This window comes from Halichoerus grypus, chromosome 15 (assembly GCF_964656455.1).
Source record: "Halichoerus grypus chromosome 15, mHalGry1.hap1.1, whole genome shotgun sequence".
Taxonomy (NCBI): Eukaryota; Metazoa; Chordata; class Mammalia; order Carnivora; family Phocidae; genus Halichoerus; species Halichoerus grypus.
Window position 1 is genome coordinate 45,319,059 of NC_135726.1, and position 16,908 is coordinate 45,335,966.

General features: G+C 41.2%; 1 protein-coding gene across 1 annotated transcript in view; it reads right to left on the reverse strand.

Annotated features, from left to right (window-relative positions):
• Positions 1-13,144: 13,144 nt before the first annotated feature.
• Positions 13,145-16,908, reverse strand: part of ZNF567 (zinc finger protein 567) — a 70,977-nt gene continuing 67,213 nt past the window's right edge. The window contains 1 exon segment of the mRNA XM_036068014.2: positions 13,145-14,193. Coding sequence (XP_035923907.2) covers positions 13,473-14,193 — 721 coding nt within the window. The 3' untranslated portion in view covers positions 13,145-13,472.

Here is a 16,908-nt window from a genome sequence, read left to right on the forward strand (position 1 = left end):
ATTTACCATTTATGTTGCTTTTTCTTACTTTCTGAAGTTCCAAGTTTCCCCCTTCTTTCATTTCTCTTCCATTTTAAGAATTTCTTTAGCAATGCTTTTAGAGTAGGGTGCTGGCAATGAATTTTCTTAATATTCCATCATCTAAGAATGTCTTTATTTCACCTTATTTCCCAAGGTATTTCCACTGGTGTTATAGATTGGCACTTTTTTTTTTTTTTAATCAGCTCTTTAAACATACTGCTTTCCTGGGGCGCCTGGGTGGCTCAGTTGGTTAAGCGACTGCCTTCGGCTCAGGTCATGATCCTGGAGTCCCTGGATCGAGTCCCGCATCGGGCTCCCTGCTCGGCAGGGAGTCTGCTTCTCCCTCTGACCCTCCCCCCTCTCATGTACTCGCTCTCTCTCATTCTCTCTCTCTCAAATAAATAAATAAAATCTTTAAAAAAATAAAAAAATAAAAAAAAAATAAACATACTGCTTTCCTGTCTTCTGGTCTTTAAGGTTTCTGATGGGAAATCCACAACCATTTGAATCATTTTTCCCCTATTTGTAATGTGTTCTTTTTTTTCGGCTGCTTTCAAAATATTTTGTTTGTTTAAACAATTTGATGTTGCGTCTGGGCATGATTTTGTGTTTATCCTGTTTGAGGTTTACTGAGCTCCTTGAACTTGTAAATATAGGTTTTCCACCAAATTTCAGCCATTATTTTTTTACATATTTTTTTCTGCATCAATCTCTCCCTCCTCAATTTCTGGGACTCCAATGACACAAATTTTAGAGCATTTGCTCTTGTCCCACAGGTTGCTAAAGGATCTGTTTTGTTGTTGTTTTTCAGTCTTTTTCTCTCCGTTCTTTGGATGGCATGCTTTTTTTTTTTTAAGGTTTTTACTTATTTGCGAGAGAGAGAATGAGAGACAGAGAGCATGAGAGGGAGGAGGGTCAGAGGGAGAAGCAGACTCCCTGCTGAGCAGGGAGCCCGATGTGGGACTCGATCCTGGGACTCCAGGATCATGACTTGAGCCGAAGGCAGTCGCTTAACCAACTGAGCCACCCAGGCGCCCCCATACTTTTTTTTTTTTTTTTTTTTTAAGATTTTACTTATTTGTCAGAGAGAGAACACAAGCAGGGGGGAGTGGCAGGTAGAGGGAGAAGCAGGCTCCCCACTGAGCAAGGAGCCTGATGCAGGACTCGATCTCAGGACCCTGAGATCATGACCTGAGCCGAGAGCAGATGCTTAACTGACTGAGCCACCCAGGCATCCCAGATTGGATACTTTTTATTGATCTTCAAGTTCAAGTTCACTGACTCTTCTGTTATCTCCATTCTGCTATTGAGTCCATCTAATTTTTTTTTATTCCAGGTATTACATTTTTCAGTTTTAATATTTGCCTTTGGATCCTTTTATAGTGTTTGTCTTTTTTGAGAACTTCTGTGGTTCCATTCAGTTAAAGAGTCAAATGTAGCATAGTGTTAACTGTCTTAAAGTCTTTATCTGATAATTTGTCTAATAATTCTAACATTTGAGTCATCTTTTTTTTTTTTAATTTTATTTATTTGACAGAGACAGAGATAGTGAGAGCAGGAACACAAGCAGCGGGAGTGGGAGAGGGAGAGCAGGATCCCTGCCGAGCAGGGAGCCCGATGCGGGGCTCGATCCCAGGACCCTGGGATCATGACCTGAGCCAAAGGCAGACGCTTAACAACTGAGCCACTCAGGTGCCCACATTTGAGTCATCTTGACTTTGGCATCCATTGATTTTTCTTTTCCCTTGATAACTGACCATATTTTTCTGGTTCTTTTTTTTTTTTTTTTTTAAGATTTATTTATTTATTAGAGAAGGAGAGAAAGCACAAGCAGGGGAGCAGGAAGCAAAGGGAGAGGGAGAAGCAGGCTTCCCATGGAGCAGGGAGCCCGATGCAGGGCTCGATCCCAGGATCCTGGGATCATGACCCGAGCTGAAGGCAGACGCTTAACTGACTGAGCCACCCAGGCGCCCCTTCCTGGTTCTTTTTGTATCAAGTAATTTTTGGATTATATCCTGGACATTTTTAATATTATTATCTGGGACTCTGTATTCTGATAAAATCATCTGGATAATATACATATATATATATATATTAATAATTTTAGCAGGCAGTATACCCAGTTAGGTTCACACTGAATGTTCTGTTTAACCTTCTGTGGGTCATGGATTCAACATCAGTTCAGTTTTCAAAGGCTTTACTAAGCTGCTTTGGGCATGCCCACACATATGCCACTCTGAGCTTAGTCTAGGACTTGTGTAGTGGTTTATATCACAGCTCACTTCTCAGAGCCTCTATTATGCTTCTTTGAGTCTGTTCCATTCCTGTACAGCTTGAGAGGGAGTATGGGTCTCCTACCAGTTCATTCAGAGTCAGGGGATCCCCTTCTCTAGGTTTCTCATCCAGGATATTCCCCCCATCCTATGACTGCCAGCGGCCACTTTTGCCAGTCCTCAGGTTAGGAAGAGTGGGTTTCTGTCAAAGTTTTGGTTGTCCCCCTCCCCCAAGCTGTCATACAACTCACCTTGCAGTGACCCTGTGGGCCTCTTTTCTTGGTTCTGCTGACAGCTACTGTAGTGGCCCTGCAGCCTCAGGACCTGCAGTGATGATGTTGGTGCAAAGTCAGTAGAGAAAAAAAGAAGAAAAGAGAAAAAAAGGGGAAATTTCACCCCACTCCCATTCAGGAGCCTCTTTTTTTTAGTCCTCTGCCTAGAGAGAAGGGATTTCGCTTACAGCTTTTGCTGTTTGCACTAATTATACAGTTCTGGAACATGCCCTCCTTCCAGGCAAAACCAGGAGATGGGGAAGAAAAATACCCCAGCTACCATACCTCTGCATTGTTCATTCTTCAAATTTTTATCCAGCCCCCGCCCCTTCCACTTGCAATTATTTACATTTCTGAGTCCTTGGATGGTTGCTTTTTGTATCCTGTCCAGAGTGTTAAGTAGTTATTGGATACTCTGTAATGGCTTTATTTCATGTTGGGTGGTAGTGGAAGTCAGCCATCCCTGATGCTTTGATATTGTCTAATTACATGCCTTAGAACGAATCTTTTTCATTCACTGGTGCTTGGTACTCCATGGACTTTCCTCTTATTGACTCATGTCTGTCAATTTTAGGACATTTTCTTTTTTCTTTTTTCTTTTTTTTTTTTAAAGATTTTATTTATTTATTTGACAGAGAGAGCGAGAGAGCACAAGCAGGGAGAGTAGAGGGAGAGGGAGAAGCAGGCTCCCCGCCGAGCAGGGAGCCCGATGTGGGGCTCGATCCCAGGACCCTGAGATCATGACCTGAGCCGAAGGCAGACGCTTAACCATCTGAGCCACCCAGGCGCCCCTAGGACATTTTCTTGTACTGATAATTTTCAGTATTTTATTTCCTCTGTTCCCTTTTCTTAAATTCCTGTTATCCTGTTCAGTGGCTAGAAAACTTCTGAAATTCTAATTCTCTTATTTGACTTTTTGTTTTCTTTCTTTCTTTTTTCTTTTTTTTAAAGATTTTATTTTTAAGTCATCTCTACATCCGACCTGGGGCTCAAACTCATAATCCCGAGATCGAGTCCCCTGCTCCACCTTTGAGCCAGCCAGCCGCCCCTATTTTATTTCTTCTGATTTTTTGACCCAATTTGAAATGGAGCCTCCCTCATTGCCCCCTACAGATGTAATGTATCAATATTTAAGCAGAGTCATAGGGTCTGTCGCTAAGGATCGCACACTGTCCTTTGAATCCCTTTGGCAGTTGCCTCCCTCCACTTCCCATGACCACGGCCTCGGTTTAGAGCTGCACGCGTTTTCCCCTTCCCTGGGACTACCACACGTCTTCGCAGCGCACTGATTCGCTTCTGGGGGCGTGAATTGTCCCAGCCGAGGAAAGAGGCTCGGTTCTGGGCGGAGGGGCCCGCTCTGCGCGGGGACAGCCACTGCAACGTGGCAGGTGCCGCGGAGGGGAGCGCAGGCCAGGCGGGCGAGGCTGGCTCCACTCACGATTCCATTTCACAGGGTCCACCGCGCCTCTAAGTGACATCTAGCCCTGGCCTCCATTTCCTGGAACCTTCTTCTCGAGGCTACCACCTGCCCCAGTTCGTGCTCTGGCTAAATCTCTGGTGCCCAGGGTGAGTGAACTGAGGGTCTCCTCAGGCCCCGCAGTTCAGGGCAACTCCAGTCTCCGGGCAGAATCTACCGCCCATCTTGGCGCGGTCCGCGGCTTTCGGGGCTCCGGGCTACATTACCGAGAAGCCTCTGTGCCCAAGGCTACTCTCTGTCCCAGATCCCTCGCCTAGGAGCCAGGCTGCGGCCTCGCGGGAGCTTCGTTTGTGCAGTTTGAAGCCGGCCGAACGCACCCTCGAGAGGCGGTCGGTGAGGGAGCGCGGAGCCGGCGGCGGGGACGTGCGCGCGCGCGCACGGGGGGTGAGATGGGGTGAGGCACTGGCTGGCTGTGTGACTCTTGCATGATTGTGACTGCAGGATTATGCGTGTGACCGTTTGTGACGACGTGGACTGTGTGTGTCTCTTGTCTATGTTATTGGCTATGTATTGGAGGGGTTGCTTTATATTTGTATTGTTCAGCTAGTGGAAGTGTAGTGTGGTACGGCTGTGTGAATGTGATTGTGTGTGACTGCATGTCACCATTTGTGTTATTTATTTTGGTAAGGGTTTGGAGGTGAAGAATAGTGGAGATGGTTTGAGCATAATCTCCATACCTGGGGTTTGTTTTTGGTTTTTAAGATTTTAAAGATTTTATTTATTTGAGAGAGAGAATGAGATAGAGAGAGCATGAGAGGGGGGAGGATCAGAGGGAGAAGCAGACTCCCTGCTGAGCAGGGAGCCCGATGCAGGACTCGATCCCGGGACTCCAGGATCATGACCTGAGCCGAAGGCAGTCGCTTAACCAACTGAGCCACCCAGGCGCCCGGGTTTTAAGATTTTAAAGTAATCTCTCTACATCTAATGTGGGGTTCGAACTTACAACGCCAAAACCAAGAGTCGCATGCTCCACTGACTGAGCCAGCCAGTTGCCCCATTTTTTTTTTTTTTTAAATCTCCATAATTGTGTCTCCGGGATATAGGTTGGTTGGATTATGACAGCGTGATAGTGTTTCTGTGGATCTTTGAGAATGTGTGCAACGTCTATGTGGCTGTATGTCACCATTTGTGTTACTGAATGGGTAGAAATTTGGCTGGGAATGGACTGGGAATGAGGAGGGTGTCCTCATTTCAGTGTTTCTAATGGTGGGGGTTTGTGGCCGTGTGCTGATGCTTTTGCGTCTCTGTGAAGGCGACTATGAGTGTGGTTACCCTGTGTCACAATATTAGAGTTTGGCTGTGAGGCGAGTGGGTGTGAGAGGTTTCTGTCTTCATTTCAGTGTTTCTGGGATCTCTATTGGCTGTGCAATGGTACTTTTGGGGATTTTGAAGACCGTGAGGGAAGTTGTGAGCATTTGACCATAGGAATGTAACTGGCAGGGGCTGGGTACAGATCTTATTTCTGTGTTTCTAGGATTGGTATTAGTGCCAATCCCCTGTTTTTCTCCCAGGCCTGTCCCCTCGCTTCACAACAGTGCCGCTACACCCTCATGCGAGTAGGACCTGTACAGTTTTCTCTGGGCATCTCCAAGCCGTATCCTATTAGGAGCTGACACAGATTGGGCATTATGGGAGTGATGTGCACCCGGAGGCTAACTGTGAGTGTTAGATTTCTGGAAGCTTCTGACTGTGCGGTCTCTGCTGCCCCTCTACCCTCTCACCTTATTGTGACAGGAGAGTTTCATAGAAATCACCCCCAAGGAAGAACATGAGCCTAGAGTAAAGTTTTGAGGTGAAGAGTCTCCATGCTCTATACCAGGTCTTAAAATGAAACTTAGAGTTGGAGGTTTCCACCAGTTGGAATAGGAGGAGGAGATTCCCCTACAGCCTCTGAATTGCCCCACCTTGGACCACCTTGTAGAGGAATTCGGTTCTTCTCTAATCCTGGGAGGGTCTGCTTGCCCAGATTCCCTCTGTGGGTCTGTGACAAGTGGGGAAGGATTGAGGCTGTGATTTTTCTGGGTCACTCTGGGTTACAAGCAGGGGCCCATATTTCATGATTCCTTCTCCTATTTCTGCGCATTTCCAAGAAAGGTGCCCAGAGGACAAGGAAAAAAATGGTGATCTATAAACTCTGAGGTTAGTGGCTGTTTTCTTTCCTGAAAGTAACTTCTTATTTTTTCAGAGCATGAGAGTGTTTGTTTTCCTTCTCCTGAGAATTCTTAATCAAGATCATTCAGTAATCTTTTCCCTAGGTGTTCCTGTCACAGTGAAAGATGGGAGCTATAATACTGAGCCTGTGCTGTGCAATATGGTAGCTACTGGCCACAAGTGGCCATTGAGCACTTGAAATGTAACTGATCAGAATTGAGATGGGCTATAAGTATAAAATACGTTCAGATTTCAAAGACCTAGTAGGAAACAAAGAATGTAAAATATCCTATGAATAATTCTTTTATATTGATTGCATGATGAAATAATATTTGGAAATATTGGATTAAATAATGTATATTATTAAAATTCATTTTATCTTCTATTACTTTAAAAAAATATGGCTATAAGAAAATTTAACATGTATGGCTTGTATTATGTTTTTATTGGACAGTGTTTAGGTGGACCCCAAAAGTCCAGTTCCATCTTAGGAGGAGAGGAATCTATATTTTCATAATATCCACCAAAGGGAGTCTAACCTCAAAAGATTTAGAATGATTTATTTAGAATCAAAAACTATGTAATATCTGGGAATGACGTTTAACTTTCAGTGATTTTACTTCTGGATTTTTTTTTTTATGGATATACTTAGAGATAAGGAGAATTATGTGGTATAAAGACCTGGCCCAGAGTTCACATACAATAATAGATAAATTATGAGTAAATCATTCTGTATCCACATGATGGAATAGCATGGGGCTCCTACTCATGACCCTGAGATCAAGAGTTGCACTCCTCCAACTGAGCCAGCCAGGTGCCCCTCAATATCCTTTTAAGTAGGAAATAGTATTTAGGAGCCAAAATCTAAGCATCTTTACTTATTTCTATATTTAACTGTATATATTAGAAACCATGAGTTCACACTGATTCCTCTAATTTCATTCTAACACCACAGTATTTATTCTAGTTTTTCCCTTTTCAATATTTGTAACTCCCTTCTCCAACAGTGAGAAACCACGAATCCATACTGATATAAAAAATAAATATATTGAAAATTTGATGAATGGAATATTTACTTACATACTCTTAAGCTTTCTTCCTTAGCTAAGTCTGACAGACACCACCTTAATTTAATGATCTAAGTGAATATCATCAATAATGGGACAAGTTGTGTATAACGTGATACAGTACACTGAGAACATAGTATTACTTCTGTGACCTTCCCACCAAAGATGTATAATCTGAATCTAATCATGAGGAAGTATCAGGCAATACTAAATTTAGGGTTATTCCACAAAGTAACTGGCCTATAATCTTCAAAATTGTCAAATTCATGGAAGTCAAAGAGTACTGAAGAAGTGATTCAGATGGAATGAACTAAGGAGACATGACATGATATTGAACTCATTTTGCCATGAAGGACATTATTGGGACAATTGGCAAAATTCACATGGTATGTTTGAGGATAGGTAATAGTGTATCAATATTAATTTCCTGATTTTAATGGTGATGGTTGTATTGTGTCATATGTGAGAATGTCCTTGGTTTGTGAGAAACACACTCTAAAGTATTCAGGTATGGGGCATATCTTTCCACTGTACTTCCAACTATTCTGTAAGCTTGAGTTTGTTTTTTAAAAATTACAGTAAAATGAAGGCCCAGCCTTCATCTTTCCAGTTCTGAAGTTCTCTTGTTCCCAGATCCAGCCATGTTTTAGTTCCTGGTTCTAATTCTGTTTTCCAAGAAGGAAATATTTATTATTATAAGATGTTATGGAAAAATCCTTTTTCTTGTTTAGTTCTTCATGGGAGATGAGGAATTCATGTGGTTTTTTTTTTTTTTATAATTTGTTTATTACCAAGCCTATAGTTTGCTTTGTATTTCATAAACATTGTTTTTTGTTTTTGTTTTTGTTTATTTTTAGAGAGAGAGCAGGTGCACAAGTGGGGGTGAAGTGGGGTGGGGAGAGGGTGAGGGGGAGAGGGAGAGAGAGAATCTTAAGCAGACTCCACATGGAGCCTGACGTGGGACCCAGTCTCATGACCCTGAGATCATGACTTGAACCAAAATCAAGAGCCATACACTTAACTGATGGAGCCACCCAGGCGCCCCTGTTTTTTGTTTTTTTAATCTCTACATAGATTTTGTTCACTTCCAGGTATATAAGGATAATGGAAAAGTCCTACCATGCTTAAGCAACGTGCATGTACTCTAATTATCTTACTGAGCTGTATTATAACACAAACTTTTAGCTCCAGCCTTTCACCCTTTCTCCTCAGTGTCCTTTTACAGTTCTGATTCTTCCATTTTAAAATATTTCCTTCAATTTCACTAGTACTACACGGATTTGTTTTTCCAGAGATTGGTGATGTTCAGGGATATGGCTGTAGACTTTTCTTAGGAAGAGTGGGAATGCCTGGACTCTGCTCAGAAGGATTTGTATAGAGATGTGATGTTACAGAACTATAGCAACCCAATTTCAGTGGATAAGCATATCCATCTCCAAATATTTCTGGAATTTCCTATTTGTGCTTTTATGGGTTGTCTTTCATGTGCCTAGCAGAATTTCTCTTCCCTTTTCTTTCTTTCTTTTTTTTTTTCTTCTCTTTTCTTAAGGGAGTAGTTTGTGCTTTGTAAGTTTGGGAATGAGCGGCTCCTTTGGGCAATTTCATCTTATCTCCAGAAAACCTTTCCTCCCTGCCCCCCCTTTTTAAAATCCTATCTGGGATTGCCTCTCTTCCTTCATTTCTAAGCAACTGGATTTGAATTCTGGAATCTCTACAACTTGGTCAAGTCCCATTTCTTTTCTTTTCTTCTGTGTGTGTGTGTGAAGAGAATATTCCATTTCTAAGCCAGATGTGATCTCCTTATGCGAACACGGGAAAGAGCCCTGGATGATTGGATGTGACAGGACTGTGCCCAGGCAGGGGTTGATCAGGTGGGGGAAAGCCCCAGAAACAACCTTGAGATCTTTAGTGGGAAGCTCTCCTCAAAGGCCACGGCCTATGGAGAAAGGCCTGGGACATTCGGAGGAGATAAAATCTTTCAGCATGTCGTCTCTGTGTCCCGATGACTATTCTCTGTGCTACCCTTACCTGTTTCTCTCTCATTTCAAAAAGGGAGGTGCCCTTGTTCTTCCCCAATGGACATCCTTTCCCAGTCCTTAAGGTCTTGTTCTTTTTTATTTGCTCTTTTGCATTTATTTATACTTACGTGTTTTCATCCCTCTCAAATACCTACTTTTTAAAAACACTTCTGGGGCACCTGGGTGCCTCAGTTGGTTAAGCGACTGCCTTTGACTCAGGTCATGATTCCGGAGTCCTGGGATCGAGTCCCACGTCGGGCTTCCGGCTCAGCGGAGAGCCTGCTTCTCCCTCTGACCCTCTCCCCTCTCATGCTGTTTCTCTCTCTCTCTCTCTCAAATAAATAAATAAATAAAATCCTTAAAAGAAATAAAAACACTTCTGATCATTTTTCTTACTGTCCAGTGGCTTATTCTTTTTTTTCCATGAGTTAATTTTGATTCAGCAATCCATGTATTCATTTATTCACTCATTTTTTTAAGTATCCATTTATTGATTTTTCTAATTCATGAAAGTCTCTTCTAGGGTCTTGTGTGAGAAGAAATAAAGCATAGTGAGTAAGAACCAGGCTGCTGGGGTTTGATTTCTAGCTCTATCATTTGCTAGCTTACCTTGGACAACTTGCCTCAGTTTCCTTATCTGGAAAATTGTGAATTATGATAATACTTGCATCATAAGGATCCAATGAATTAATATATAGAGAGTATTGTTAAAAATTTTTATTGGTACTTTTTCATTTTTAAAACGATTTTATTTATTTAGAGAGAATGAGCACATGAGTGGGGGGAGGGGCAAAAAGAGAGGGGAGACAGCATTTCAAGCAGACTCCATGCTGAGTGTAGCAACACAGGGCTTGATCTCATGTCCCTGAGACCATGATCTAAGCCAAAATCAAGTGTCAGACACTTAACCAACTGAGCCACCCAGGTGCCCCTCTGATTTCATTTTTAATAAATTAGTTGAGTAATTTTACATAGTAAGCAATTAGAAGTTTTCAGAAATACGTTCTATTAGAAAAACATTTTTCTCCCCTACTAAAAAACAAAACTGCATATAACTGAATCTAACAATTTTGAGTAACTACCAAAACTTCACCACTATAAGAAGCATTAGTATTAGCAGCTAAGAGCTATAACTCAATTTTTTAAAAAATTGACACTTCAGGGGCACCTGGGTGGCTCAGTTGGTTGAGTGTCTGCCTTTGGCTCAGGTCATGATCCCAGGATCCTGGCCCCGCATCAGGGTCTCTGCTCAGCGGGGAGCCTGCTTCTCCCTCTCCCTCTGCCTGCCGCTCTGCCTGCTTGTGCTCTCTCTCTGTCAAGTGGATAAATAAAATCTTTAAAAAAAATTGACACTTCAAAAATCATATCACTGATGTCAAAGACAAAGTTCTTCCAGGATTCAGAAGAAAGGGACAAAAGAAAACCCATGGATACAAATTTTATTTTATTTTATTTTATTTTTTTTAAAGATTTTATTTATTTATTTGACAGATAGAGACACCGCGAGAGAGGGAACACAAGCAGGGGGAGTGGGAGAGGGAGAAGCAGGCTTCCTGCTGAGCAGGGAGCCCGATGCGGGGCTCGATCCCAGGACCCTGAGATCATGACCTGAGCCGAAGGCAGACGCCCAACGACTGAGCCACCCAGGCGCCCCGCCATGGATACAAATTTTAAAACATAGGCATGAGAAATACAAATATAATCAGAGTTGGGTAAATCTTAGAATTTTTTAGAGAACAAAACACAACAAAGAAATGGTTTGGTGTAAAAACTGTGAATCAAAACATGGTACCTTAATCAGTTTCTGAGCATTTAATGGTCATTAAATACAAATGATAATATAATTTAAAATCTTTGGGGTCACTAAACAAATACACGGTATGAATCTTCTTCCACCCCAACTAACATCACCACATCCACCACCCTGTTAGACCAGTTTTGGAAAATCAGAATTCTTTCAACCACAGCTCGTGTGAATGCTAGTCCATCCATCTGTCCCTCTGCTCCCCTTTGACATATGACTAATTAGAAAATGAATGTGTGGAATGGTCTTTGAGGGGCAGCTGCAGACTCTCTGGATTTCTTGAACAGAGCCCCTCTGCCACTCTTACTGCACTCTCCAGTGCTCGGCTGAGCTCCTGTGGCCACACCAGGGCATGGCAGTACGTGGTGGTAAACTCCTTCTCACACAATTAAGTGTGAGGAGCGAGGAAGGAAGAGGTGCCTGACTAAAGAAGTTCCTGGGAAAGTGTGTGGTGGAGGTGGCCTGAGAGGTCTGCTTTCTTTCTATGACAGAGCAGGAAGCTGCATATGTATCAAGGCCAACACACAGCTGGAAGACAGGATTACTTAATAAGGACTGGTATTTACTTATTTACTGAAAAAAAGATTTATTTATTTGAGAGAGAGAGAGCACGAGCAGGGGAAGGGTAGGAGAGACAAGCAGACTCCCTGCTGGGCGTGGAGCCAATGCAGTGGGGCTCAATCCCAGGACCCTGGGATCATGACCCGAGCCAAAGGCAGATGCTTAACTGACTGAGCCACCCAGGCGCCCCCCAAAGTTCTTTCATAGCTTATGGTTTGTGATGTTCAATAGACCTAACAGCTTACAAAAACTTCTCAAAAAATACACCTTTAGTATCTGATTGGAAATGGAGACCACTGTTACGTTATTTCTATTGGTAATATAAATCCACCTTTTCAACTATGAAGAACTTCACAAACACAAAAAATAGCAAGACAAATATGTGTATTACCACCATATAGAAGTAAAATATTTTATGTTTCTTTGTAGTTTTTAAATAACATACATACATATTTATTTATTTATTTGTTAAGATTTTATTTACTTTTTTGAGAGAGAGAGACAGCGAGAGAGGAAAACAAGCAGGGGGAGTGGGAGAGGGAGAAGCAGGCTTCCCGCCAAGCAGGGAGCCCGATGCGGGGCTCGATCCCAGGACCCTGGGATCATGACCTGAGCTGAAGGCAGACGCTTAACGACTGAGCCACCCAGGCACCCCAATAACATACATATTTAGATGTGAAGCCAAAATCTCTGTAACCATCACCCCATCCCATTCTTCTTCCTTGTCCCCAAAGGCAATCACCATCACGAATTTAGCATACAATCATCCAATCCTTTTTTATACCTTTCCATACATATCTATACCCATAACCAATATACAATCTAATGTTGTTTTATTCCAGTTAGAGATATTATTATATTATGTGCATCATCTGCCCTTTGATTTGTTTTTCACTCAAGATCATGGTTTTTAGATCATCCTTATTAATCCATATAGATATGGTTTGTTGCAGTAAATTGCTGTACATTATTCTATCATATAAATATAACACATTTTATTCAACCTTTTACCTAATGACAGGCATTTCCAATTCCTTCCACCCCCAATATTTGGCTGCTAGAAATCATGCTAATAGTTTTTGCTGCCAGAAATTACACTGCAAAGAACATTATGGTACACATCTCTCTGTATTGTATTGGAGTTTCTCTAAGGCATAATACTAAAAAAAGAAATTTTGGGGTGTTTTGAGGTATACCTTAGGAAAATCTATTCAGGTTTACTAAGTCATTTTCCTAAAGTTTCAGATTTTTTTTTTCACAGTGGATTTTTCTTTTTTCAATGTACGATAAGAGGTAGGAATCTTTTTTTCTAAAGAGAAAGGCAATAATCACCCAAAACATTGTTTAATTAGGTCATAACTTCTTTACAGAATTGAACTGTATGTAGGCTTCATATTCCATTCTATTAACCTAATATCTATTAATGCATATCACAAAGTTTTAATAATCATAACTATATAAAAATTATATCATCTGAAAATATGTATTCCTTTTCAATCCTTATACTTCTTCATTTTATTGCATTGGCTCTGGTCTCTAGGATTATACTGATTTGTGATACCAGGCATCCATGTCTTGTCTCTGACTTTAATGGGAATGTTTCCAAAGGTTCAGCATTAACTATGACGTTTACTGAAAATTTTGTTGGACTCAGGATTTTCATTATATTAATGTTTCTCCTCATAAGAATGTTCTGGTATCTCATATTTTGAGCTCCTGCTAAAGGCTTTCCTACATTCATAATGTTTTATCCCACGATGAATTCTCTGATGTGTAGGAGGTGTAAGTTCCTACTGAAGGCTTTGCTATCAAGGCATTAATATTATCTTTAATGAGTATGAATTTTCTGATGCCTAACGTGGTGTGACTTCTGGCTGAATGCTTTCCCACAATCTCTACACTGATAAGGCTTCTCACCTGTATGTGTTCTCACATGTAAAGCAAGAGCTGAGAATTAACAGAAAGCTTTCCCGCACTGATTACATCCATAGGGTTTCTCATCTGTATGACTTCTCGTATGTACAGTAAGAGATGAGCTTTGTGAGAAGGCTTTCCCACATACCTCATAATCATAAGACTTATCACCTGTGTGAATTCTCACCTGTACAAAAAGTGATGTAATTTGAGAGAAGGATTTTCCACATTTATTACACTCAAAGGGTTTCTCTCCTGTATGAATGTTGTGATGTTTAATGAGATATTGCTTCTGGCTAAAGGCTGTTCCACATTCATTACATTTAAAAGGTTTTTCTCCAATATGAATTTTCTCATGCTTTGTGAGAATTGATTTCCTGCTGAAGGTTTTCCCACATTCTTTACATGTATAGGATTTTTCCCCAGTATGCATTTTCTGGTGTTCGATGAGGCTTGACTTCTGAATAAAAGCATTCTCACAGTAATTACATCCAAATGGTTTCTCACTAATATGAATTTTCTGATGGGTAATGAGATTTTCTATCTGATCGAAGGATTTTCCACATTCCTTACATTTGTAGGATTTCTCTCCAGAGTGAGCAGTGTGATGCTTGGTGAGGTATTGCTTCTGAGGTCTTTTCCACATTCATTACATTCAAAGGGTTTCTCTTCCATATGGATTTTCTCATGGTCAGTGATATTTGGTTTGTGGCTAAAGGCTTTCCCACATTTCTTACATGAATAAGATTTCTTTCCAAAAGGAATTTGCTGGTGACTTATGAGGTTTGACATCTGAATGGAAGCTTTCTCACATTCATAAGGTTTAAATTTTCTCATGTTCTATGAAGTTGTGCTTCTGGCAAAACAGTTCTCCAAACTTGTTACAGTCATTGAGTTTTTCCACAGTTTGAATTTTCTCATATTCCTTCAGTTTGAGTAACTGGCTAAAGGTTTTCCAATAGCCTTACATATATAGGTTTCCTTTGCTGCATTATTTCTCTAGTGACTAATAAGATGAGTGTGAATATAAGCCCTCACATGGAGAAAGTTAGTTCATAGGGTTTCTCTCCACAGTGTATTCTCAGGTATTTAATGAGCTTTATTTATGAATCCCTGTTAATACAGATTTCAATTAGCAGGGGTTACTGCAAAATAGGATGAGTTATAATATACTTACAATATTCATAGCATTTCTTTATTACATGGATTCCTTCATAATATGTTAAGTCTAAATTAAGCTTTCAACTCTCAAATAAATAGATAAAGAATTTTAAGAAAAAAAAGGAAAAGCAGATGGCAGGGAAAGGCACCAAACTGAAATCAGGGGGATTAATTTTTTTTTTTTTAAGAGAGAGAGTACATGGAAGTGGGGGGAGGGGCAGAGGAAGAGAGGCAGAGGAAGAGAATCTTTTTTTTTTTTAAAGATTTTATTTATATGAGAGAGAGAGGTAGGGAGAGCACAGCATGGGTTAGGCGTAAAGGGAGAGGGAGAAGCAGACTCTCCACTGAGCAGGAAGCCTGATGCAGGACTTCATCCCAGGACCCTGGGATCATAACCTGAGCCAAAGGCAGATGCTTAACCGACTGAGCCACTCAGGTGGGGCTCTAGCTCATGACCCTGAGATCATGACCTGAGCCGAAATCAAGAGTTGGACGCTTAACTGACTGAGCCACTTTCAGGCACCTCAAATCAGGGGGATTAAATAAATGGTGGGTCCTCATTACTGTTGGACCTCCAAAATTCTGGTATTCAAGAGATGAGAAGGGGTGCTTGGGTGGCTCAGTCCTTAAGCGTCTGCCTTCAGCTCGGGTCATGGTCCCGGGGTCCGGGGATCGGGCCCCGCATCGGGCTCCCTGCTCGGTGGGGAGCCTGCTTCTCCCTCTCCCACTCCCCCTGCTTGTGTTCCCTCTCTTGTGCTGTCTCTCTCTGTCAAATAAATAAATAAAATCTTAAAAAAAAAAAAAAAAGAGATGAGAAGACTCTTCTCTGGAGAAATGGAACAGCCCAGGAGAAAACCTGTAATACTAACATTTTGAGACTGACAAAGAAATGTCTGAATTCTTTTTTTTTTTTTTAAAGATTTTATTTATTTATTTGACAGAGAGAGACACAGTGAGAGAGGGAACACAAGCAGGGAGAGTGGGAGAGGGAGAAGCAGGCTTCCCGCTGAGCAGGCAGCCTGATGCGGGACTTGATCCCAGGACCCCGGGATCATGACCCGAGCTGAAGGCAGACGCTTAACAACTGAGCCACCCAGGCGCCCCAGAAATGTCTGAATTCTTGACCAATAGTTCTATAAAGAAGCTCGCAAGTTGACAAGTCCTCATTATATATAGATATTACAGTCATCTTTTTAGTGCATTAAGAAAAGATGAAAGGACAGCTATTAATCTGTAAATTAGGGAAAACCTAATAATGTTAATGTAAACCTAGTAATACGAAAGACAAATGAAAACAATGAAAAAAAATTTCCAAGGAAATGGATACATGTAAGGAGCAGAAAAAGACAAAAAAACAGAAACAACCCACCAACCCCCCCCCCCAATACCACAGAGAGATAAGATATTATATTAAGGAAACAAATAACAGGTACTATAAAAACTGCTCTTTTTTAAAAGTTTATTCTTTTTTTTTAAGATTTCATTTATTTATTTGACACAGAGAGAGAGAGCACAAGCAGGGGGAGCAGCAGAGAGAGGGAGAAGCAGGCTCTCCACTGAGCAGGGAGCCCAATGTGGGACCCGATCCCAGGACCCTGGAATCACGACCTGAGCCAAAGGCAGACACTTAACTGACTGAGCCACCCAGGTGCCCCTAAAAACTGCTCTTGAAATAAAAAAAAAAGATAGCTATAGTAAAAATTTAATAGCAGATATGGGAAATAGTGTTGTGGAAATCACTCAGTTGTAGGAAAAAAAAGTTTAAAAAAGGTAGTAAAAGATGAGAAGGATAACAGATAAAATTAGGAATTTCAATACCCAGATAAAAGGAGTTCAAGAGAGAGAGGAGCAAACTGAATGGAAGAAACTTTAAGAGAACAAATATAAGCTTTCTAGAAATATAGGTCATGATTCTTCAAAATAAAGAGGTCCCTGTACAATTCACAAAAAGGACCCTGTGTCTCTCTCTGTCAAATAAAAAAAAAAAAGAGAGAGAGATTCTCTCTCCCTCTCCTTCCACACACTTGCAGGCTCTCTTTCTCAAAAAATAAATAAATCTTTTTAAAAATGTATAAATGATGAGGAAACATCAGGTAAACACAAATTGAAGAACTGCAAAATAACCTGTATTCTGAAAAGGTTAAGATCGTGAACAGGTGGAATAAACAGAAAACAAAGAGGTGGTAGAG